Below are 27,337 nucleotides of genomic sequence, written 5' to 3' on the forward strand. Positions count from 1 at the left end.
CTTTCGTAGAAGTTTGTCGTCAATCCAATGACATGTAACACCAAGAAAACTTCGGGTTTTGCATGACCAAATGTCAGCCGTCGTGCAGACGTAACGGATATCATGTAATGTTCATTTTAAGTTTTCTTTGTTCTCAGACACCATAGAGGAAATTTTTTTTTACAGCTGTAGGCCTGGATATGATTTTTAAAGGAGTAATTCCCTTAAATAAATTTAAAAAGCTACGATTTTGTAACAACGACAAAGGTGACATGGAATCTACAATAAACTGAAGAATTCTTCTTCTCCTGCTACGGCCGGCGCGACAGGTCGAAGCTTGTCGGATCATGAAAAGTATCTACTTCTCAAGTCCTGAGTAAGTATCTAAGATACTTTTTTGTATCTAAGATACTTTTTTCTATCTAAGATACTTTTAGTATCTAAAGATACTTTTAAAGATAAAAGATACTAGATACTTTTAAGAAGTATCTAAAGTAAAAGTAACTTTTAAATGAACCAAAAAGTATCTTAAATAAAAGTATCTAAGATACTTTTAGTATCTTAGATACTTTTTTTATCTTTCTACTAAAGATACTTTCAGCTCTGTCTCCAAGCAGTGTAAGGTAATTGGTAACACAAAGCCATTTCTTCTGTAGGATCTAGGGTATTAACGGACAAAGTTTCCCTTCAAAGCTGAAGATAATGCTGTTGATTAGTGGATTTAAGTGAAGTCGTGTAATTCATGAAATCGCGGTTCATGAATGCGCTTATCACTTTCTTGAGAGGAGCAGCTCCAATTATAGGGTATTATATCTAAGAAAAAACTGAAAATGGAAATGGGCTGGACACAATGAACATCTCCAAGACGGACGATGGAACAATGACATCGGAAAGTGGCGTCCATACAATGCAAAGAGATCAAGAGGCAGACCACAGATGAGGTGGAAAGATGACATCAGGAAACAAGGAGGTCCCACATGACAGAGAACAGCTCAAGATAGGGAAAGATGGAGAGAACTGGGGGAGACCTACATCCAACAATGGAAGGATAGAGAATAGGTTCAAAAAAAAAATATCTTAGAAACTGGAGTAGGTTTTAAACAACCATATATTATTCGGATAGTCTCATTAATAGCGTGATCAATGAGGCGAGTGAGGGCAGAACGGAACGTGAGCTGAGTACTTCGCTTCTCCTCTGTAAAGAAAGACGAAGCCCCATAGTTCCCAACTTTTTCTTATTCTTCCTCTTTATAAGCAATTATGTTTGTTCATTGGCGGATTAATACCTCTATGGAAGGTTGTCATTCCTTTTTTTGCGCAGTCGTTCGATACTTCTTTTGCCGATTGGTAACTTATCTCTTGCTATTTTGACGACACGGGTCTCCTCCATTCTGCTTATGTGGTTACTCCATACTTTTTTTCTATTCTATGTCCATTCGTTTATACACTGTACGTTACATTTTCGTCTAATCTCTTCACTTCTCTTATCTCTCAGCGCATTTGCTGTAATTCTTCTCAGTACTCTCATCTCTGCCGTTTCTAGGTGCCTTTGTGTTGTGGCTGTGTATGGTCTTGTTTCTGAGGCATATGTCATTAGTGGTCTTACAATGGCTTTATAAATTCTTGACTTCATCTCAATTTTAATGTGTCTGTTTCGCCATATATTGTTAAGGCCTGTCTATTTGCTTTTTGTACTTGATCTCTCACTTCTTTGTTCAGGTCTTCATATCTAGACAGTGTAATTCCCAGGTATTTTATTTCCATTACTTGTTGAATACTGATGCCATCAATTTCTATTTTACATCTGGTTGGTTCTTTGCTGAGTACTAATGTTTTAGTTTTCTGAGATGAGATTGTCATATTAAATTCTTTTGCTCTTATGTTAAATCTATGGACTAGTCTTTGCAGACTATCTTTATCTTGGGATATCAATATTGCGTCATCTACCTTTGTTAACGCTTGTGATAATCCATGATTAAATTAAAGAGCATAGAGCATGGGGCTTAATGAGTCCCCTTATCTTATTCCGCTGCCTATTTCTATAGGTTCTGTAAGTTGTCCATCTATTCTGACTTCCATTTTGTTGTTTTGGTAGATCTTTTCGATAGATAGTTTTTATAATAGTTAGGGGAACTTCTTTATTATACAGAAGATGGATTACATCTTTGACTCTTACTCTCTCAAACACTTTCTTTAGGTCAATCAGACACAGAAATGCTGGTCTATTATACTCTAGTGATTTCTCATTAATTTGCTTTATAACGAATATTGCAACTTTGCACGATCTTCCACCACGAAAACCCTGTTGTTTATCTGCTAAACTTATTCTCTGATTTATTAGCACTTGTAAACTTTTAGGTGTAAGTTTTATCGTAGTATTTAACAAGTTTATACCTCTGTAGTTTCTGGCTGTTTTTATCTCCTTTTTTTGAATAGCAGAACTAATTCGCTCGTTCTCCATTCTTCCGATATTTTACTGTGTTTTATAATTTTATTAATTAATGTTGTTAATTGTTCTCTCATTGCTGCTCCACAATATTTCAATAGTTCATTTAGTATTCCGTCTTTACCTGCTCCTTTTCTGTTCTTCAGCTTTTCAAGCATTTTACGAACTTCCTGTACATTTATATTAAGTTTGTCATTTGTGGTAATTTCTGGTGTTTCTGGTTCTAGCGTCGCGTCGGTTGTTCTTCCTCTGCATAAAGCTTTTTTCCCCAACTTGTTCCAGTTAACTTTCGAATCATGTTCTTTCTTGACGAAATTTTGGCTTATGTATATTGGCAGTGGCTTTTAAATGTACAAGCTAATTCAAGTCTTACCCAAACATATTTTGTTACTTTGCAATGATCTAATAACTCATTGTTGTATGCTATGTAGCACTAGATGTGATGTTCATCTAATCACTACAAACACTCGTAAATATTTTTGAATTTACGCGTTTTTATTGACTATAAATTTATTCCTTTATCTGCCCAGTTAATGTATTTGAATACGTCTTCCATTCCAAGTGTGAATAGCTTTGGTGAGATAACATCTCCCTGGCGAACTCCTCTTTTGATTGATATAGTTTTGGTTTATATATGTATATATATATATATATATATATATATATATATATATATATATATATATATGTATATATGTATATATTGATGGCACGCTATACACATTATATGTACTATACTATACGTCTCACGTCGTTTGATTTGATGTGTCATATCCTAGTATTAGGGTGGTTGTATATTTTGTAATCAGTCAGAGGCCTTTTTCAGGTCAATAAAATAAATTTACCTTATATTTGCCTTATGCTTTATATATAAAGCAAGTATGTTATTATCATCCATAGTATCATGTGATATGTCATATGTCGCTATACGTTCATTAATAACGAAGACGATGTGTAGTGCCCTTTTGGTAGTGTCTTTGTTTGTTTTTCTATCTGAATATATTCGTTACATCTCCCCTTTTATTTGCTATGTCGTATGTTAGGATACGATCAGTTGTTTATTTTGCATTCAGCCTGAGGCCTTCTGTAAGTAAATCAAAATCTGTCTTATGGTAAATCTATTTTTATCTATAATGCCCTATGATATCTCGTATGTCGCTATAAGTTCATTAATAATGGAATTACTGTGTAGTGCCCTTTTAGTAGTTTCCTTGTTTGTTTTTTCTTTCTAAATATATTCATTATTATCCGCTCCTTTCATTTGATAAGTCACATATTAGCACTCGATCAGTTGTTTATTTTGTATACAGCCAGAGGCCTTCCTTAAGTCAATAAATCAAAATTTGTCTTTTAGTTAATCTTTTTTTATCCACAGTGCTCTATGATATCTCGTATGTAACTACACGTTAATAAATAACGAAGACACTGTGTAGTGCCCTTTTGGTAGTTGCCTTGTTTGTTTTTTCTCAGTATACTCGTGATATCCAGCCCTTTCATTTAACGTATAACACGCTCCAATCTGACCAATAACAAAGGAGATATGATGTAATATCCCCTTGGCAATGTCGAATATGTGTTTTTTCTGTCTCAACATATTCGCTACCACCTCTCCTTTTCAATAATGTGTCATACGTCACGATCCGACGAACTATTTTACCCCCACCACAAAACGCTCAAAACATGAGCAGAATGAACCTTAGCATTTTCTTATGGGATTTTACAGGGAAATGATGCAGAAACGGTATAGCAGCGTTTTTACAGGTATATATTTTCTTAATTTTATTTCATTTTACTTTATTTTATTTAATTGTTATTTATTTTATGTAATTCTATTTAACTTGATTTAATTTTCTCTAAATCTATTTACTTTTATTAATTTTATTTAATCTTTAATTAGTTTTAATTTTATTTTATTTCGGTAAAGCGTTGACGTTTGCTAAACGTCATTTTATTTTTATAGTAAGTGTATGTTTATCTTACACTGACATATATATATACAATTACATATCTTGCCTCAATCTTACAATAACAGTAATCTATATTTTTAGCAATTATGCGAAAAAATTTCTGATTAACAATATTTGAATCATCAATTTGTAGGATGAATTAGAAATAAATCCTGTATCGTTTCAAGAACAAAATATGATTGAAATGTCAAATGTTGGTAGTTCAGATTTCTGTCCTAGGTGGAGTCGTTAACTGACTGAACAAACGGTGTGATCATAACCTTTTATATAGATAGATAACAAGAAAAATATATTTCTAACCTCTAAATTTACATTACATTATTTGAATCTGCCTATAAGTTTTTCCAACGGAATGATATGAAATATATTTGCCATAAAAAATTAAGAAATAGTACAAAGGATGCATTATCCAGGGATCAATGATATATAAAAAATAGGAAATAAGAGAAGCAGTCGAAAAAGAAGAAAAGTGACAGCCAGAACCAAGTAGAAAAAGCTGCTTTAATAATTATGTTGATTTAAAATTACATTTACACCCATAGAAAAAAGTTTAACTGTTTAAAAGTTAAACTAATTTCTTATCATTCTCATTATCTTATCCATCTACCAAATGTAGGCAAAGAAATAAAAGAGATTAAACGTTTAAAAATAATTATTGTTAAAATCGCCTGAGCTAGAACAACATAATTACGATACGTAAATACATATTCAGAAATAATCAAAAAATACATATTCAGAAATTAATCAGAAATCAAATAGATTATATCGCTGCACCAAGCAGGTTTAGAAACTCCATCAAAGCCGTAAAAACTTACCCGGGTGCGGACGTAGCATCAGACCACAATCCGGTGGTATGTAAGTTTGAAGTAAAGTTAAAAAAGCCAAATGTAAAGAACAGGCCCGAAACGCTAGATATTAGGAAGCTTTCCAACAATAATATTAAACATCAGATGCAGGAGAATTTAAATACCGAAATATCAAAAATCCTTAAAAATAACAATGAACCGCTGGAAAAGTGGAGTGAAATTAAAGAAGAGATTAGGACTTCAAGCACTAAGTTTTTACTACCTGATAAGAGAAAAAAGAAAGACTGGATGACTGCAGAAATCCTTGACATGATGGAAGAGAGACGGATATATAAAACTAAAGATACTGCCAAATACCGCGAAACCCATAGACGAATTAGAGCTGAGATAAGAAAAACTAAAGAGAAATAGTTCTCGGAGAGATGCGAAGAAATCGAACAGTGCGAAAAGGTATACGACTATCACAATATGCATAAGAAGATAAAGGAACTCACAACAAAGAAAAGCTACAATATTTTATCGAAAGGGCTATGCGATGATAATGGAAATCTACAACTAGACCCCGACAAAATAGTTAGAATCTGGGAAACTTATGTGGAACAACTGTTTAATGATGACCGTCCTAGTGGGTATACACTGAGCAATGATGATACTGGCCCTTCTATTCTAAAATCAGAAGTGGAGAATGCTATAAAGGGTCTTAAAAATAACAAAAGACCAGGCAACGATAACGTATACGGGGAAGTATTGAAAATGCTGTGCGAAACAAACAGTCAATTTCTAGACTCACTCGTTAGACTCTTTAACAATATTTATAACAGCGGGGAGTTTCCTGAAGACTGGCTAGAGTCAACTTTTGTTGCCATACCGAAAAAACCAAAAGCAAAGTCTTGTGATCAACATCGGATGATAAGTCTAATTAACCACATTTCGAAGGCATACACCAAGGTTATTTACAACAGAATGAGCAAAAAATGCGAGTATAACATTGGAGATTCGCAGTTTGGGTTTCGGAATTCTCTTGGGACAAGAGAAGCACTTTTTAGTCTACAGGTACTCATCCAGCGCTGCAGAGATATGAACAAAGATGTGTACATATGCTTTATAGACTACGCAAAAGCATTTGATAACGTAAAGCACGAAAAGATAATTGAAGTTCTCCATAAGATCGGAGTCGACTACAGAGACATTCGAACAATAGCGAGTCTCTATTGGGGCCAAACAGCTAAAGTGAAAGTAGGATCTACATTGACCAATAAAATTGAGATCAAGTGCACAATACGGACTCAGACTAAATATCACAAAAACCAAATGGATGTTAGTAAGCAAAACCCAACAACCACCACAGCAACTGATATTAGACAATGAAAGAATTGAACACGTGGATTCGTACATCTACTTGGGAACAACAGTTAACTCAAATTGGGATCAAGCGAAGGAAATACGTATAAGAGTAGAAAAGGCAAGAGCATCGTTCACTAGCATGAAGCAAATTTTCACCTCTAAAAGCCTCACCCTACCTCTCAAAATTCGACTTCTGAAATGTTATGTATTCCCGGTTTTGTTATATGGAATGGAGGCGTGGACAATGACCGCAACATTGATGAAAAAAGTAGAGGCCTTCGAAATGTGGGCTTACCGACGTATATTACGTATATCCTGGACTGAGCACGTGACCAACGAAGAGGTACTACGCCGGATAGGTAAAGAGAGAGAGGTAGGAATAAGTATAAAGAAAAGAAAGTTGGAATACTTGGGTCACGTTATGAGACATAATAAATATAGAGTACTACAACTGATCGTTCAAGGGAAAATAGACAGCAGAAGGGGTCCAGGGAGGAGAAGACACTCGTGGCTCCAAAACTTGCGGCAATGGTTCGGATTATCATCTGCTGAACTATTCAGATCTGCCGTAAACAAAGTCAGAATAGCCATGTTGATTGCCAACGTTCGGAACGGACAAGGCACATGAAGAAGAAGAAATACATATTGAGTTTACATAAACCCAGAGAACCTAACAATGGATATCGGGTCACTTTTACAGGATACATGTCCTGGAAACCTACAGGGCCTGTAAGGATATTTTTTTCTGACTTTATTGAACAGTTTAATGAGTTCTAAGTGCAAGTTAGGTAACACCAACGACTACACAGAAGACTATGCGCCCAGATTGAAAGATGGAGATGAGTTTGACTTTATAGTGGTAGGTTCTGGATCAGCTGGAGCTGTCGTAGCGAATAAGCTAAGTGAAAATCCCAACTGGAAAGTGTTGGTGCTGGAAGCTGGAGGTTATCCATCAGCATCTAGTGATGTAAGTAATAGACTTGGGTAGGTTGATATAAGTAAACATCCTTAATATTGTTCTGAAGCTATTTTCTTGTGGCATTTTAAAGTAATTATTATTTAAATGGGAATAAGCCTCAATTAAAGGTTAATGTGAGTTTATTGAAGTTTCAATTTCCATTTCGGAAATCGTTCTCAAAATACAAACATTAGTAAATTAAACAAATTTTGTTTTTTTGTAACTTAGTGAAAAATTCTTCTAAGAATTTGATTTTATCTGACTCATCTATATTGACAATTCAGAAATACATTATACATTTTAAAATAGACGACTTTAAAATGATATTGCCAATATTGTTGAGTTGCATTCCTGGGACGACTTTACTTATAAGATAGTTCATTCGATTACATGAAATCAACTTTAACTTGGGAATATCCGTCAGAAAAGATCATAGCATGTAATTCGTCTTTAAAAAGACAAATACATGCCATGATGACAGTAAAATTCTCCTGTTAGTGATTCCATAGTAAATTATGAGGGGAAACCCAGGAAAAAACCTCATAATGATTTTATATGTTTGTTATTTAAAAAAACATAAATGATGTATCCTCTATATGTTACTGACTTACCAATACTGGTATTTTTCTTTTAATAACTTCCTCTTTCAATATGAGTAACCAGATCTTACTACATTCTGCCGAGGAATTTATTTAGCATAATTAGAGCCGCTTCTTTGATTTTTTTCTTCTTACCATTCGTTTCTTTTAAGACTATATTTGAATCAGTCCATTAAACCCAATGTTCATTATCCCGTGCGTGTTTACATATTTGAGATCTATCAAATTCTCTATTTTTAATATAGGATTCATGTTTACTTATTCTAACATTTAATGGCCTTGATGTTTCACCTAAATAAAACTGATCATATTCACAAGGTATTTTATAAATGCAATTCTTTGTCCTTTCTTGTTTATTGTTAGGTTTGGTTTTGGACAAAATAGATCTCAACGTGTTTGTTGTTTTGAATGTTGTTGAAATGTTGAATTTATTTCCTATCCTTTTAAGTTTTTCCGATAATTCTTTTATGTATTGTATTGTTATTTTCCTCGTATTATTCCTTGTATATGCTGTAGGATCTCGTTCTAACTTGTTCTGTTCTATTCGATCGATTGTTGAAAATTCCTTATTTATAAACGATAAAGGATAATCATTTTTTAATAAATCAGATGTTAACAAATGTTTTTCCTCCAAGAACGAGTTTTCGTTAGAACAAGTAATTTTGGCTCTATCGTATAAGGATTTAATGATTCCCTTTTTAATATTAATATTGTAATTTGATTTGAAATTTAAATATCTGTTGGTGTGTATTGGTTTTCTATACACCTGAGTTCCGTATCCAGTATCATTCTTAGAGATTAAAACATCCAGGAAAGGTAGTGTGTTATTATATTCCTTTTTCAAGGTAAATGTTATTGTCTCTTCTTTATCGTTTATATCATTTGGGAATGTGTCCAACAACTCTGATCCATGAGGCCATATTAAGACTACATCATCTACATATCTCCACCAACTGAGGGTTTTAAATTTTGTTTAGAAATAATATTTGTTTCAAAATCTTCCAGAAATATATCTGCTAATAATGGAGATAAACTAGAGCCCATTGCTAGACCAAAATTTTGTTTATAGAATTCATTATTTAGTTGAAAATTTGTATTATCAGTACATAATATTATTAACTCCATTATACCTGATATTTTTAGTCCTGTTCTAGTTGCCAATATATCATCACTCTCTAATTTTGTCTTGACTGTATTTAAAGTCATCTTTATCTATTTATCTAATGGCACATTCGTAAATAAACTATTTATGTCAAAACTTACCAAAGTACTATTTGAATTAAATTCAATATTTAATAATTTATTTAAAAAATGTTATATTGTGTATTAAAAATGTGTATTTTTTATAAATGTGTCATTTTTATTTGCAATTGGTTTTAAAATATTTAATAAAAATTTTGATAGTTCACTACAAGGAGAATTCATGGTACTACAAATGGGTACCACAAATGGGTCTAAGTGGTATATTCGTTTTATGAACTTTCGGTACTCCATAAAAATGAGGGGTCTTACTGTAATGAGGTGTAATTATTCTTCTCTGATAACTTGTTAAACAATCTTTAACCTTGAATAAAGTTCTATATATTCTGTTTTCCAAAGGCTTTGTTGGATCCTTTGTTAATTTTGTATAAGGTCCATTTATTATTAGACCTTTAATTTTGTTTTCATATTGAATTTTATCCATTATCACAGTTGCATTCTCCTTGTCTGCTGGTAGAATGATTATGGAGTCGTCATTTTTTAAAGTTCTTATATACTTTAGTTCCTCTTTGCTTATGTTTTGTTCAATTTTAATAGACTTTTCCAATTTAAGTTTACTTAATACTCTGTATTATTATTTTTCGAGGGTTGGTAAACATTGAGATATTTTTTCCACTGAGCTTATTATACTAGTGGCCAAAATTCTGGAAACTTTACAAAAATTATTGTTTTTTTAGCAAGACTCGTCTCATGATCATGATTTATATAGTTTACCATTACAATTACATTTTTATTTTATTGTTTTATATTCCTGCATAATATTTTATGTATTTCTCACTCTTTTTTTGTTAATATCATTATTTAATAAAATATGAAACCAGATTCAAGCGAAACGCCGAAAATCCGAGATTTGTGAACGGCAACATTGGCAATACTGTATTGCGTCAGTTATAGTCAGTCAACAACCTAACTGGAAACGGTTAGGTGGCCTTTAGTACAGTTTCGTGCGGCTTCCAGTGTTTATGAGTGACATGAGTGTTTATCAGGTAGTTGTTACTAAGGTGACATTGTTTAATTGTCGGAGAGGAATTCATCAGCGTCGATTCAACGAAAATGGCAACCAGAAACCCAAAACGTGTTGACAGGTCGCCAGGAAAGAGAACCAAAGCAATTATCCTTCGAGGAGAAGGTTACACTTATCAAGAAATAGCAAACAAATTGGGTAGTGGCGCCACAAAATCAGGTGTAACGGAAAGTTTGCAATGGAACGACAAAATCATCAAAAAGATCTGGCAGAAAACCCAAAGTTAGTCATTACGATGTGCGTAGAATATGCCGACTTTCTTTAGAAGATCGTCGCAGATCCGCAAAAGATATTAACGGTATTGTCAAATCAACTGGATTACAAATATGGGACCGCACTATCAGAAGAAAGTTGTGTGAAAATGAATTGCGAGCACGAATTCCTAGAAAGAAGTCGTTCCTGAACAAAAAACAGAGGCAAAAACGCATTGATTGGGCTTTGGCACACAGAGGTTGGACAGAAGAACAATGGAGTAAAATAATTTGGAGTGATGAAACCAAAATCTCGATCTTTGGGAGTGACGGAGTAAAGTTTGTTCGCCGCCGACCGGGAGAAGACCTTTTGCCCCAGTGTACTACGGTCACTATGAAGCATCCTGTGAGTGTCATGGTATGGGTTTGCATGACCACTAATGGAGTTGGACGTTTAGCAGTAATAGAGGGCAATATTAATGCAAAAAATATCAGGAAGAGATACTGCAAGCCAAACTGCTGCCGACTATCAGAGATTTGTTCGAAGAGGATGCGCAACAATGCATCTTACAGCAGGATGGAGCGCCTTGTCATACGGCTAAGACTTCCACGGAATGGTTGAGAAACCATGATGTTACTGTTCTGTCTTGGCCTGGAAATAGTCCTACTCTAAATCCAATAGAAAATTTATGGTCAAGGCTGAAAGTCTTAGTATTACGCCGAAACCACGATCACGATAGAAGCCATTATTCAAAACCGGTTTAGAGTTATTACACCAGAAGATTTGGCTCGTTTCGTCAACTCCATGCCTCGCAGAATTGAGTCTGTCCTAAAAAACAAAGGTTATCCTACCAAATACTAATTTTGATGATAATAATCAGTGTACCATTTTTTTTTAATATATCTACTAATAGCTAACGGCTGTTGTTTTATTTATTTTTAAATTTTTAGAGGATTTTCCCCCATAAAATAGATGTTAAATATTAAGTAGAAGCATAAAACGATGTAATAAAATTATAGATAAACTTATAAATAACATAAGTCTTGTGAAAAAGAGGAATGCTGATAACAAAACTAAAATTTTTGAAAAGTTTCCAGAATTTTGGCCACTAGTGTATTACTAATTTTGGAATGGATGGCTGAGTAACAGCAAAGTTTAGACCCTTTGACAGTATTAAATTCTCCGTTGCATTTAAATGTCTATTTGACAGATAGACAACTGTCGCTAAAATGTCATTATTTCTATTAAGGTTATCTAAAGTGTATATTATATTTAGTTATCAATGGAATGATTCAAATATAGTCTTAAAAGAAACGGATGGTAAGAAGAGAAAAATCAAAGAAGCGGCTCTAATTATGCTAAATGAGGCCAATTGTGTCGCGAATTCCTCGGCAGAATGTAGTAGGATCTGGTTACCCATATTGAAAGAGGAAGTTATTAAGAGGAAAATACCAGTATTGGTAAGTCAGTAACATATAGAGGATACATCATTATATAATTATTGAGAAGTTTATAACACAATAAGAGCCCAACACTAATTTAATTCCTCAGCCGAGAGATGTCAGTGCCCTTCACTTTTGCATTTATATCATTTAGATAATTCCTAGTGCAAAAACAGCCCAAGCCACTTTGGGCCACTTTTGCATTTGGATTTAATCTATAATTTAGAACCAGTTGTATTTGAAAGTTTAGTGTTTACAAGTGCGGCAATCAGTAAGACGTTATTCGTGTCAAGTTTAATTAGAATGGTTTCTGACGATGAATATTACTCAGATAATTAATGAATACCTAAATATAAAAGGAAATGTTCCCGCGAAAAAAGTCGAACCGAGGGAATATTCTTGTTCTAAAAAATGTCATCTCAAGTTTTCCAACGCACGCCGCGAAACTATATTTAAAATTCTTTATGCTTTAGAATCTCACAACTTACAAACAGCCTACATTTTTGGACAATTACCAAAAGAGCGGATGGAACATTACCTTCTTGCAAAAGAGCGTTCGTATTGCACACTTAACATCAAGAAAAAGAAAGATAAAAGACATTACTTCTTATCAGAGGAAAATGGACAAGAGCATAAGGTTTGCAAGCAGTTTTTTAAAATTTCATTGTAGGTTTCTGAGGAAGAATAACTAGGGCACTTGCGTCAAACTAAATCTGGAACTTCTTCGTGGTAAAGCAACGTCGTCAAATAAAACTTATTATAACACATAAATATAACAAATTAAAGATTTTATCAACGGGTTTCGGGTTTATGAACCTCATTATTCTAGATTAAAAACCCTATCGAAAGTATTTAGCTTCAGACCTTGACATTATTTGTATAAGGCAGAAGTACAAAATTCCGTTTCTATGTTCATGTTTTGTCAAATTTTCTATGAAGACCTCAATTTGTTCTTGCATGCATCAGTTTCAGAACGTTGCCGCAAACGCGATGGTTTTAAAAGTAAAATTAAGGCAGCTAAGGCTAATGGTGAAAAATGTCAGGCAATTAAGGTGGAAAAAGAACTGCCCAGAGAAAGGCTGAAGCCGCAACCATTTGACAATGAAAACATTATTTCCACAGGTGTGTCTTATTGCAAAAGACAACTTTGGGCATTTTGTTTTGGGACCCATACTTTGCATAAAATGATGTTCATATGTTCAAAGCGTTGCTTCCTGTTAATCATAGATTTTATTTGAAACTTGTACAAAACATACAAGCTGAATTTGATGGCTTATTTGCAGAGGAAGATAATGATCATGAATATAATAATTAATACCTATTTTTAATGGAAAAATGAGTGTTACACAGTATTTTTGCATAAATTTTTGAATTTAAAATCATCCGTAATTTCATTCGGTAAATATTCATCCAACAAACAGAGAAGTAGACAGCAAACTCAGAAAAGCTATTATGAGCCTATACAAGAACACAAGAAACAGAGTAAGAACAGATAATATGGAATCAGAAGAGTTTAGAGTCAATGATGGCTTACGACAAGGAGGTGTACTAGGCCCCATCCTGTTCAATATTGTACTAGATGATGTAATGAAGGAAACTAGAGAAGAAACATCGAGAATATTTGTTGGACATAGAAACCTGGAAATGATACAGATAGCGGAGTGCGCATTTGCAGATGACCTCGTCGTATTTGGAAGAAACGAGGACGCACTTAAGAGAAAAATACAGATATGGAGAGATAAACTTGAAAAACGTAACCTGAGAAGTAATGAAAGTAAAACCAAGGTCATGGTATGTGGGAAAACAGACCAACATACAAACATTAAAATCAATAACTATACTTTAGAACAAGTCGAAATGGTAAGGATGGATAAAAAAGCCAAGTGAAACAAGTGTGGGAAGCGAGAAGAACCTTGAAAAGACCGAGGGGCAGACCCATGAAGACCTGGGACGATGAAATTGCCGCCATCCTAGACAGGAGAGGAGTCACCAAGGAGCAAGCGAAGAAATTGGCAAGCAAAAGGAAGAATTGGAGGAAGTTTGTATATGAAACCTAAAAAGAGACTTTACACCCAACACCTTAGGGTAGAAGGGTTATTGATTATATATATATATATATATATATATATATATATATATGTATATATATATATATATATATATATATATATATATATATATATATATATATATATATATATATAAATATTCATCCAATACGCTAAAAATTAGGAAACTTACTCATCTCAGTACTCTTTTTGAAGCTTGAGCTGTTCAAATTAATGCTAAAAAAACACAGAAAACTTTGTCCCCGATTTTTTCCGAATTGAATATCCGGGGATTGGGCCACTATTGCGCTTAAGGCCTATTTAGTCTTCTTCTTTCTGAAGCGAAGCTTCTATACTGGCGTTGAATTACTTTTTTCTCTATACTAAAATACTGACGTGAGCGTCACGCAACTAGCGCCACAAGAAGGTGATTCTTCATATCGATTCACAACTTTCGATCAATTCGTTTCTAGTCAACATATATTTGTTCTAAGCAGGTTTAAATTAAAAACTGCTTAAAAATATCCAATAAAATACAAACATTAAACGAGAAGTAAAAAATTAAAAGAATATTTGTCAATAAAATATTCGATTCGCAATGTTTGTCAAGATTTAAAAGTCATAAATGTCATCCGATTATTAACAATATTGAATCATTTGTTTAAATTTTCAACATAATTCTCGTTTTAAAATAAATTGTTATACAAGTATTGTTTAAAGCATTTATTTAGTTTATATAAGAATTAACTTTACTATCAAAAAATATTTTAGGTATATATTTTATTATACATACTTTAATATTTCGTTTAAATTTGACAGGTTTGCAGAAGTAAACAACGTATGCTTTGTTAATACGTCAACAGGTGGCGTTAGGAGCAAACATTATACTTCATTGAATTATTTGAATATAATATAATTTTTTGTTTAAAATATAAATAATAAAATTACTTTATTCAATTTTAAAAATACCTTGATAATCCGACAGGTATGGGACCAAAGAGGTGTCGGATTACCAAAAATGTCCGGATTACCGAAAGTGATTATATATTTGGGATTGTTTTGCTAGCAGTAGCTTACAACACTCTTAAACTTAATGTGTAAAATGCTAGTCAGATTAATATGGAAATGAAACACCCATTTCTGCTAACTAAAACATGTTTATTAAAAAAAATGAAGGCTAATAAATTTAATGTAGATACAGTGTGTAAATAATAACTTATAGGCATTATACGTACTAATAACTAAATGCCGCAACTAAGGTAGATTAATTATGTACGTACGTAAATACATATATACTGTTCTCATACTTTAAACAAATCTTTGATTGTCTTTTGCTTTTTCTTGTTTAGACAGTCTGTCATTGCTTGTTCTTTAATCTCCCTTGACATCAAATTTTTTTCAAAGTCAAATGCTTTCTCCTCGCACCAACGCATCAAAGTGTTTGCAGCCAATATAGCATCATTACAGTTGACGGTGTACACTCTTGTAAAGCCTCTATTGATTCTGATGAATTAGTCATATCTTTGAAAATTTGAAGGACAGCATCTAGTACAATTTTCACAGGTTGGTCATTGGATCCTTTGTGGATCCAATGACCAACCCATGGGCCAATATGGACCCATGGAGTGGGTTGTTGGGCCAAATATTCTTCCACGATTTAATCAGTGCAGTAGGCTTAAGTTGCTGCCAAGCAAATACAGCATTGATAAGTATTGCTAACTTTGATGTTAAAGTTTTTCAAAATTGAAGTGATATCAGCATTAGGTTGACTTACAATATCAACAAGGAGTTGTTTCTTGTAGTGTGCTTTGAGAGTTTTAATAAAGTTTTGATCCATGAGCTAACTCAATTCAGTAGTATTTTCCAGTAAGTACATTGCCTCGATATATCCATCGGCAGTTTCGATTTTTAATTAGTCTTTGTCAAGATGTCCTGGAGCATTGTCTAACAAGAGGAGGACTTTCACTGGCAGTTTCTTTTTTCTTAGCTCATCTTTAACTTGTGGAACAAAGCTGTTCTTGTACAAATCCAGAAAAACTTCTTTTGTCACCCAGGCACGGTTTTGCCACATGTGCATAATTGGTAGCTTCTCAATTTTAACATCTTTGAAGGCACGATGTTTTCTGGACTTACCCACGATTAGCAATTTTAATTTGTGGGATCCTGAAGCATTCGCGCATACCATGAGAGTGAGACGTTCTGAACTTTCTTTTTGTCTGAAGTGGCAAATGTTTTTATTGGAAGTTGCCGAGAGTCTAGACCGGTTTTATCAGCGTTATAAAGTTGTTCAGGAATTAGGTCTAATTCGATAATATTTTTGTTCAAATTCTGAATAAATTTAGATATCTCAGACTCATATGCACTCAACTTCCCTCCACTCATCTTTTAAAATTACTTTTTAAAATGTCACCTGAAATATGAGCTTGTTTTTTTCGTTGCTGTTTAAACCAGATGTGCAGAGCTTCTTGAACATCAGAAAATTCACTCATTTAAAGGGTTTTTCTGCCCTTAGAATCATTTTCTACAGATTTCAACCATTTTTCGATTCTGTGTTTGTTTTTCATAATGTCGTACACTGTAGCTCGTCCAGTATCATAGAATCTAGGTATCGCATTCGGAGTTTCACCATATTCACATCTCTTAATAATATCCCATCTATCTTTTAGAGTTAGCGTTTTGTGCTTTCGTTTTGAACTTGTGCTCGCCATTGAACTGAACTTTCTAAACGAATTAAATAAAAGTTTGGCACTACGTATTACTGTATCTAAAAACCCTATCAAACCGAAGTGCTCACAGAAAACACACGAAATGAAGCATTAATGTCGAATTCAAAACGTCTGAGTATCAAGGATGTACTGTATTATTTCTTCTTCTTCCTATGCCGTCCTCATTAACGGAGGTTGGCGACCACATTTCTAAAAGTTTCTCTGTCTTTTGCAACGTGGAATAATTGGTCTACAGTCATGTTTGTCCAGTCTCGAATATTTCGCAGCCATGACTTCCTCTTTCTACCTATTCCCTTTTTGCCATCGACTCTACCCTGCATGATGACCTGCAGAAGACTATATTTATCATTCCTTAGTATGTGTCCAAGGTATGCAGTATTGCGTTCTCAACAATTTTTTGTCTCGACCCATCCTTCTCAGCACTTCCTCATTGGTGACCCTGGCAGTCCATGGAATTCCCAACATTCTCCGGTATACCCAAAGTTCAAAGGCTTCAAGCTTCTTAACTATTTGCGCTTTTAACGTCCATGTTTCTACCCCGTACAATATTTGGGACCAGACGTAACATTCAACAAACCTTAGTCTCAGCGCAGTGTTCGGATTTTGGTCACAGACAATTGCTTGAATTTTAAGAACGCTGCCCTTGCCATTTCTATTCGTACCCTGATCTCTTGGTCCAGATCTAATTCTGTGTTGATGTAAGTTCCCAGATATTTATATTTTGTCACTCTCTCTATTTGCTGTCCACCAAGAGTTAGATGTTTATTATTCATTGGACTCCTCGATACTATCATAAATTTGGTCTTATTTGTGTTGATGTCAAGTCCCATTTGAATGCATTCACTATTTATTGCATCTAGTAAATTTTGTAGCTCTTCTATACTTTCAGCCATAATTACCGTGCCATTAGCAAATCTCATGGTGTTTACGATTGCTCCACCAATTCTTATTCCCTCTTTTCTTTCCCGTAAGGCTTTTCTGAATATGACCTGTGAGTACACGTTGAAAAGCGTCGGAGACAAGACGCATCCTTGCCCGACCCCTCTCGCAATCGGTATATTATTTGTTTCTATATCGTTCACCTTTACTACTGCTTTCTGGTTCCAGTATATAGCCTTAACAAACTCAATGTCTTTCTTGTCTAAATTGATGTTTTTTAATTCATCTATTAACTTCATATGCTGTACTCGGTCGAAGGCCTTCCTAAAGTCTATGAAGCATACATATGCACTCTTGTTATATTCCCGACATTTCTGCAAGAGTACAGTAAACGCAAATAATGCCTCTCTTGTACCCATGCCTCCTCTGAAGCCAAACTGCGTTTGATCTATCTGCTCCTCATATTTCTTATAAATTCGGTTTTAAACAATTTTCAGGTGAATCTTTAAAGGGTGGCACATTAGGCTTATCAATCTATAGTCATTACACGATTTGGGGTTGTTGTTTTTTAGTAGAGGTAAAAATATCGATTTAAGCCATTCCTCCCTATACATATATGTGGTTGAGAATTCGGGTGTCTCTTTATATTACCGTCATCTAAGGCTTTTAACAGTTCAACTGGAATTTGATCAGGACCCGGTGCTTTTCCTTGTTTTGCATTCTGTAGGGCATTCTTTACTTCTCGAGGTTAAAATTTGTAGGTATTGTTTTTCTTGTTCATTTTCCCTCTCGTCATGGAATAGATGGATTATATATTGTTCTCATACTTCCTTTATTTTCCTCTCTTCAGTAAGTATTCCTCCATTATTATCTCTTGTTATGGTGTGTTCTTCTTTGTCTGGTGTTGCCTATAAGTTCTTTCATTTTTTTATGAAAGTTTGAGGTGTCATGTTTGTTGCTGAGTTCTTCCAGTTCCTGGCATTCTTTGTTCATCCATTTATCCTTAGCCTTTCTGATTTAATATTTGATTTTATTCTTGATGGTTTTATATTTATTTTCATATTTATTTTCATCTTTATTTTTGTATTTTTTTTTTCAGTTATTAGCTTAACTATTTCCGGTGTCATCCAGTCTTTTTCAGTGATTTTCTCTTCTTCGCCTAGGACCTCTTTTCCCGCTTTTAGTATGGCTTTTTTCATATCTGCCCATTCCACTCTTACTTCAGTTCATTGATTTGTCTCTGCGTTTAGTTGCTGTTGGCAGTTGTCGTCTTAGGTCGTTAGGTTTTTGATGGTTATTTTGGTGGTTTTAACTTTTTTTCTCCGGTTTTCTGAGTTTAATATTGACATTTGCTAGTAATAGATTATGGTCTGTATCTGCATCTGCGCTTGGATAGGTTTTTGCACTTTGTACTGCATTACGAAACCTTTTGTTAATCGTTATAAAATCTATTTGGTTTCTGATTATATTGTTGGTGTTATCTTTTGGAGAAGTCCACGTGTATAATCTTCGTAAGGCTAGGTCGTAATATGTATTTGTTATGACTAATTCTTTCTCCTGGCAGTACTGGACTGGACTATCTACTCTTTCGTTTCTTTTACCTAACCTAAAATTTCCTACTGTATTTCCAGTTTTTCCTCGACCGACTTTAGCATTAAAGTCGCCCTTAATTATTTTTACCTCCTGCTTCTTTATGTTTTTCGTTAACAGCTCTAAGTCCGCATAGAATTTTTCGACCTCAGCATCATTGCTATCAGATGTTGTACACTTGGATTAGATTTATGTTTAGAAGTTTGGCTTTCAGCTGAAGTAGCATCATACGTTCGTTAAAGGGAATGAAATTTGTCACAAATTTTTTTCATTGTCAACTTTGATTGGCTTTTCCAAAATTATTAAGATTTTTCATTCTAAGTTAAATTAATATTGACAACTTTGTACTAAAGTATTTATCAAAAGTAGTGTAACGAATGAGTTTTTATATAACACTCTTATTATCAATAAAATATGTTATTACTAAAAGGTCAACAACTGTTTATATAGTTCTCCAAATATTAAATTGCAAATATTAAATAAAATTAAGTAAATAAAGCGATAAGTAAGGAAAAAATCATAATATTAACAACATTGTACTGTACATACATTGTAACATATTTATCAAAAGTAAGTAGTGTAAACAATGAGTTTTTATACAGCAACTGTATCAATGTCTTAAAATAAATATACTGAGTGATAAAAAAACGTAAACATCTATTTATGTTTAATATTATATAACACTCTTATTATCAATAAAATATGTTATTACTAAAAGGTCAACAACTGTTTATATAGTTCTCCAGTGTTAAATTGCAAATATTAAATAAAATTAAGTAAATAAAGCGATAAGTAAGGAAAACATCATAATATTAACAACATTGTACTGTACATACATTGTAACATATTTATCAAAAGTAAGTAGTGTAAACAATGAGTTTTTATACAGCAACTGTATCAATGTCTTAAAATAAATATACTGAGTGATAAAAAAACGTAAACATCTATTTATGTTTAATAGAACTCATTAATTTTTTACATATCGACTTTTCATGCCATATCGATTTTGCCATGAACAACAAGTGATAAAATTTTCACTGCAATTTTTAAATAAATACGTTTTTATCAAGTTTATGTGGTGGCTACGTGAATAGTCTGGAGACAAAGAATCATTCAGTTTTCGTGAATTTATGGAGTCAGTTAAGCCTCGGTCACACAGAACTCAAGGAGATGGATCTGTTGCAGCAAGCCAATATTTATCGCTTTGCTGGGCGATATAGTTGTAGAAAATGGCAGATTGATCGCGCGATCATTTTGATAAAAATGAAGTACTCATTGAAAAAGTGCGAAAATATGTGTATTTGTTTGACACTTCTTACAAATATTACAAAACTGTGGTAAAGAGGGTCTAAGCCAGGAATAAAGTCGATGCAGAACTGAATATTATTAGATCGCTTTAATATTACACAAATAATGTATAGTAAGTATAAAATATTATTATAATATAATTATTTTAATATTATAATTAAAAAAACATTATATAGTTCATATAGGTACAGTATATTGCAACAAAAATAATAAAAGAACTATGAAAACTAGCACTATTTGTTGTCTAAAAAGAAACCGGTCTACTGTATCGCTCACAAAGATATCACGTCCTATGTGATGTCCAGAGGTGAACCGAGCCGACCTTTAATTTTAAATTTAATAATGCTGTTTAAGAAGCCTTTTTTCTGATTGCTCAAAATGGCCAGATTATGTAGAATTCGCCGGGTGTCTCCGCTAAGTGACTTAATTAGAGGTAGAATTGTCTGATTTCCTGAAGCAGGTCTATGGATAAGAGAAGTTTCTAGGAGGACCAACAGATGCTTACGCAGCACTCTAGTGTAAACGCTTGTGGACTCAGGAAGGTCGAGGACACTAAGCGAGTGTTTCTGGACGTCACGGAGAGACCACAGAGCAACAACATCGCAGATTAAGACTTCTAGCTACAAGAGGCAGATTTAGTAGTACCAGAGCCACGGCAAGTATATAGCAGAATACGACAGCATTTGGCCGCATACGATGGCATTCTTTCTTATAGCTCACATTAGGAGTTATCGCTCACAGCTGAACATCGGCGTAACCGTTTGCTCTCGCAAAGAGAAACAATTCTATGGAATCAGGAATGGAATCAGGTGGTCTTTAGAAACGAATTCCGCTTCTGTTTAGGAATGCACGATGGTCAGGCAAGAGTAAACAGGCGACGTGGTAAAAAAGGTAACCCACAATGTAACAGAGAGTGGCACATTCACCACACCGAGCGAGTTATGCTGTGAGGTGCTGTTGGTTATGGTAGCAGATAACCACTAATAATTATCGTCAGAGGTAATGTGATGGCCAGACGTAACATTCAGGAAGCATTGGAGCCTCATCTTAGTCCATACCTAAACACTATCCAATACATGATTTTTCAGCAAGACGATGCCAGACCACATGTCGCCAGAGAATCGTTAGCCTTCATGGATCAACATCACAACAACCATTTACCTTGGCCCCACGATGGCCTGATCTGTTACAAGTGAACAAGTCTGGGACTTGAATTTGCAACACTATCCATAAATTTTAGCAGCTCTTACTCACGAAGTAGTTTGGAATGAGATACCCCAATAGAGTATCGACCACTTCATCAGCATGAGGCCCAGGTGTGTCAATGAGTATATAAGATATTATGGACACATTATTGAACCAATAAAAAAATTGATTAAAATCGGATGAATATATGTAAGTGTCTACCTTTTTTTGTCACCAATAACCAATTTGTTTAAATGACCAATAACTATATCTATAGTTATCCAGTATCAAATTACAAATATTAAACAAAAATTAAATAAATAAAGCAATACATACGGAAACAAAAGGTGTGCGTGTGTGTCACGCTCTAGTTCAATAAAATGGATATTAGCTCCTTCTTTAATAAAACTATCAGCAATCTCATCTCATTGCCAACAGCTCTTATGCACTGGCAACTACAGCAAAGTTACTTTGTCGGTTGCTTCCGACTTCTTGCAATTTAAAATTATTGTAGATTTCAGATACCTCAGTGCAATTTGTAACGAACGGGATGTCTTATACCTTTTTTCAATATTTCGTCATATATTATTCTTGTTCTTTCAATTATTTTTTATATTTTTATTCTTCATTTTTGTCATTTTCGTTTTATTTTTTGGGTTATATTGTTTTTTTTTATTTTTTTAGATACCGGCACTTGTATTTGGTGGCCCAACAGAAGAAGAAAACTGGCATTACCGAGCGGAACCCTCTCCGCTTTCTTCTCTAGGATTCAAGGACCAGCAATCTATATGGCCAAGGGGTAAAGGTCTGGGAGGCACCAGCATTTTAAATGCCATGATGTACATTAAAGGAAATAAAAGAGATTACGATACTTGGGAGGAACTGGGAAATACGGGATGAGGTTGGGACACTGTAAAAGAATATTTTAAGAAGTTGGAAAATATGCAAGCTGAAGGGGTTAGTGATGAGTATGGAAGGGGTGGTTATATGACACTTAATAGATATCCTTCAGGTAAGTGTTATACTAACACGTTTCTGTTACCTTCTTATGATTTTATCTGAAGTGATTTATTACCTCTTTAAAATCATTATGTATTTTATCTTATCAATAAAATAAATCAATTATTTTTTTGTATTCAATAAATGGTTGACTTAATAGGTTAAAATAAATGACACATTAAGCAATTCTACACATCGTATAATCAAAAAAATTGTCCAAAATATTTGAAATTATTTCTGTTCATACTGGAATGGGCGGTCAAACATAGCTATTTGTTAATAACAATCACCTGTTTCAGAAGTCCCTACAGACTATGACTTGTGTGAAATGTCTACACACAGAAAGCGTTTTAAATCAACGTAAAACCTGTACTGAATGTGTTGTTACTGTGACTACTAATGTGAACCAAGGAACGCTGTTTTAGCAGTTAATGAAATATCCTTCAATACCTGCCATTTATATACTGAATCGTTAAGAAGTCTCTAAAAGAAATTTGATGTAATGTCTATCTGAAGAAAGTTTATAATTACTAGTGATTTTATCTCGGAGAAAAAAGCCACAACAAAATTAGCTGAGTTAAAAGACCAACCAAACCGGATCATGCGTGAGGTATTAAGGTTCGATGTGTACCTTAGATGGAAGCACAGAACACCAAAACAGCAAACATAAGCAAACTTATAATAAAGTCTAGATAATCGTAGTTTTGTAAAAAGAATCCAACGCGCTCACCTTTGGCTTGGCAGCGTATTTACTAATGTCGATTCTATTTATTATTATGTTTCAGACAGCCCTAAAAGAAATCTACAAAAAAACACAAAAAACGTATTGGGCCAACAAAAAAATTTATAAAACAGTAACAAAAGGCGCAAGTCACAAAAAAACTAACAAAACAAAAAAAAACTGGCAAGAGGGGCCCACATCCTCGAGCGCAGAGTCACCGAACTGGGCTTAGCCCGAAGCGGGGACTCGAGGCTCGAGCAAGCAATACAGATCGATGATAAGTCACGAGAGATAGCGGGAATAGAGCGACTTACGCTGGCCTGCATTGTTCGGGGTAGGATTTCGGGTGGTAGGCCTTGTATCCAAGACTCCCATACAAGCACTTTGCTAATAAGAGAACTTCTATAGCGCATCTCAGAGAACTATCGGTAAGAGAGAAGTGGACGGTCTGGAGCATCGGCGCAGGGTGGAGTGATTTCTGATTACACGAGTTAATCCTCCTCGCTCCAACGAATTGTATCACCCTAATGCCATACAAACAAGACTTGTATACTGTGTTTCATTCCTAGCAAAACTTTAATTTCTTTTAAATGTGTGGATTTTGGACCAAGGACACATCTGTCTGAATGGATTTATGAAGCCAAAAGCAAATCATTTTCTTACTGTTAAAGGACCAGATGTCCTGACAGAGAAACTCATTTACAGTGATCGTGTAAGTATTTGGTCCTCAACGTGCGATAATGACTTGCTGAGTCTTTATTTCACAGAAGAGCTTAGAAAATCTGTTGCATTAAATCATGTGCAATAAGTAGAACAAATTTTAATTGATTTCAGAGAACTGTGCGATGTTAAAAGCATCTGATTCAAAATCTTATGGATCCAATTGGATTTGGTTAACACTAAGAAACAGTAGAATTTCCTTACCCTTCTCAAACATCATGATCGTTGGTGCTAAGACCTTCCCGAATAAATTATTTCAAAAGATAGAAAGTCAACTTATTAGATTAAAGTGGGTAACATTACTTCCAAATAGATGATTTCATGAAAAAAAAAGAAGATATATGTGCTTGTAAGGACTGCAAAGTAAGATTGAGACTTTGAGCTAACAAAATAAGTTGCTTGTGCTGAACATCCAAATAAAAAGCGAATCTAAACCCAAATGTCGAAAGGGACCACAAAAAATCAATCGGTGGTTCTTAAAAGATGAGAAAGATGGCCTATTTAGGGCAAAATTGGGAGAAAAAATGTGCTGGAATATAAATGGAATTCCTAATACAATTTGGAGGAATATAGCCAATACTATTGGAGATATTGCTTTTGAAATAGTTGGAAAACCGCCAGGAAAGAAGTTTGAGAATAAAGAGAGTTTGTAGGTTTAATGAAGTTCAAGAAAAAATAAAGGAAAAGAGAAAATTTTATCTTAGATAACAGTGGCAGAAAAATATGTCGGATACAGATCTTCAAAACTATACGGATGCCAAAAAGGAAGCGAAAGTGGCAGTAGCAAAATATTGTTAGGATATATGTTGGAAAGACATAACTTTCATGTGAAAAAGTAAGACCAGGACTCAGTGCTTAGTTTTTATTTATTTCCATTAGTAGATAATACGCAACTACAGTGGAAAGTGGAAGTGAGCGAGTAGTGTATTGGGTGATAAAGATTCTAATAAAACTGAAGGGAACATTCTATAAAACTTCTATAAGACCTGTTATGATGTAACTGAACTAAATGATGGGTGGAGTGACAAAAGGGGATAAAATAATTAAGAATTAGTGTATTATTAGGGCAAGTCTATGGGTGGCACTAATTGATGACAAAATGAGTCAGCATAGGTTTGTAGGTTTGATGTCGAGACTTTATCACCAATCCGAAGAATTCTGGGAGAACTAAGAGGGGAGACCAAAGAAGACCTGGGGAAGACGCTTAGGCCCAACATAAGAAACAACATAACTAAGAAATATTATATATATCTAAAGCAGACAACGCAGATTTTGAATCCGACAGGATTACTATTTGTTGATCAGAAATTTTTTTCTCAATAGTCCATTCCAGAGCTTAATATATTGCAAACAGTTCTACGGAATAAATGGAACATTGTTGGTTAAATTTAAACATAATGTGTTTTTGCTTGTTTTAGATATATACCGCATAACCAACTCCCAAAATGGATTTTGACCCATCTGTAAAAATCCTATATAGCGTATCAAATTTGGCAAGTTGTTATGGTTGTTTAATGGAGTTGTTATCATCAAAAGTAGGGAAATAAACTTTGGTTTGGGAATAAAGAATATTGAAATTATATTAATTTTATAAATATATGTTTACTTTTTCTAGTATTTATTTAACAAGTAACAGAGTTTTTCTTAGTAATGAAGAACGTAAAAAATAACATTTTTAAACACATTATGTATTTTCATTGTAGATGGATTAGTTGTTTTAACTACTTCATTATTTATTATATCTCTATTAGTAATATATTCTTTTATAATGCTAAACCACATTTTTTTTTCAGATCAACCAATTGCCAGCGCATTACTAGAGGCCTTCAAAGAAATGAAATTACCTCTTCTCAATGAGGAAACTCCGGTGAATCCCCTAGGAGCATTGACATCTTTTCAATGTATCAAAGATGGAATTAGATTCAATACAGGAAGAGCATTTTTGGGCCAAGTTAAAAGCAGATCAAACCTAATGACTGCTTTGTACTCTTTTGCACAAAAAGTAATAATAGATCGAAAAAGCAAATCAGCAACCGGAGTGCAAGTCAATGTTGGAGGAAAAATTATAAACCTAAACGCTAAGAAAGAGGTTATAGTTTCCGGTGGAACCGTCAACTCACCACAGCTGTTGATGCTATCTGGTATAGGGCCCAAACATCATCTTGAAAAAGTGAACGTGGATCTCATTAAAGATCTGCCCGTTGGTGAACACTTAGAAGATCATACACTGCATGTCGGATTTTTCGTCAAGTTTAATCCCGAAATACAACTGATAGATAATCAGTTAGATACGATCTACAAGTACTTTGCCCATCAAGAAGGAAAGTTAGGAACTCTCACAATCACCAACATCATGGGTTTCATTAACACCAAAAATGATTCGCAGTTTCCAAACATTCAACATCACCATTTTTTATATCCCATGAAGGACCGTTTTGTAGCATCAGCGTTTCCATCACTAATCGGACTGAAAGATGAGATCTTGGTAAATATAAATGATGCGATTGAAAAAAAATCAGTGCTAGGAATTACCTCTACTGTACTTAATCCAAAGTCTCAAGGAAAAATTCTGTTAAAAACCAGCAATGCCAAAGATAAACCGTTAATCTATGCTGAATATTTCTCAGATCAAAATGATGAGGATATGGCTGTCATGCTGGAATCTTTAAGGTAAATTATGCATTTAATGGAAATATATACTCATATTATCTCTTCATTCATATTTTACCTTGATTCCATAACGTCATGATATATATTATTCGGTTCGGCAGTGGCGGCAAGATGTTCCAACAATTCATACTTCACATAGCCCAACATTTCTATTACTAAAGCGCATTTGTTTAATATTACAAGTTTTTACCATGTTGTAATTCTGTCAAAATATTAAAGACATTCGCCAAAATACGGATATCTTTATAGCCTTATGTATATAGCAATAAATGCAAATATATTAAGACAGTTAAATCATTTCAAATGTCTTGATTAGTGGATTAACTACTGAATAACTGGATAATCGAGAAATTAAGTCGATCATTAATCAAGCTGGAGTAGGATCTTCATAATATACTGAATTAAAACTTATAGAATGGCACGTTTGATTTGTTTTACTATATGAAGCCTAAACATGGACTCTAAAAATGAAAA

At 34.0% G+C, this 27,337-nt stretch overlaps 3 protein-coding genes across 3 annotated transcripts in view; 2 read left to right on the forward strand and 1 right to left on the reverse strand.

Annotated features, from left to right (window-relative positions):
• The window catches only part of Flo2 (flotillin-2), a 372,138-nt gene that overhangs the window by 307,683 nt on the left and 37,118 nt on the right, over positions 1-27,337 (reverse strand). The window lies entirely within an intron of this gene.
• Positions 1-27,337, forward strand: part of LOC140437885 (glucose dehydrogenase [FAD, quinone]-like) — a 57,939-nt gene that overhangs the window by 23,707 nt on the left and 6,895 nt on the right. Inside the window, exon 5 of the mRNA XM_072527681.1 lies at positions 25,987-26,863. Coding sequence (XP_072383782.1) covers positions 25,987-26,863 — 877 coding nt within the window. The remainder of the gene's footprint in view (positions 1-25,986; positions 26,864-27,337) is intronic.
• Positions 5,003-26,122, forward strand: LOC140436636 (glucose dehydrogenase [FAD, quinone]-like). The gene is made up of 4 exons (XM_072525629.1): positions 5,003-5,090; positions 7,179-7,509; positions 22,438-22,765; positions 25,987-26,122. The coding sequence occupies exons 2-3, from the start codon at positions 7,309-7,311 to the stop codon at positions 22,651-22,653; spliced, it is 417 nt and encodes a 138-aa protein (XP_072381730.1). The 5' UTR covers positions 5,003-5,090; positions 7,179-7,308; the 3' UTR covers positions 22,654-22,765; positions 25,987-26,122.

The sequence above is a fragment of the Diabrotica undecimpunctata genome, chromosome 3 (assembly GCF_040954645.1).
Source record: "Diabrotica undecimpunctata isolate CICGRU chromosome 3, icDiaUnde3, whole genome shotgun sequence".
Taxonomy (NCBI): Eukaryota; Metazoa; Arthropoda; class Insecta; order Coleoptera; family Chrysomelidae; genus Diabrotica; species Diabrotica undecimpunctata.

Excerpts from the sequence above, each read along its gene's own strand:
- LOC140436636 (XM_072525629.1), top strand. The coding sequence starts at position 7,309 with ATGAGTTCTAAGTGCAAGTTAGGTAACACCAACGACTACACAGAAGAC. Across the intron at positions 7,510-22,437 it reads ATCCATCAGCATCTAGTGAT|ATACCGGCACTTGTATTTGG; the intron begins GTAAGTAATAGA and ends TTATTTTTTTAG.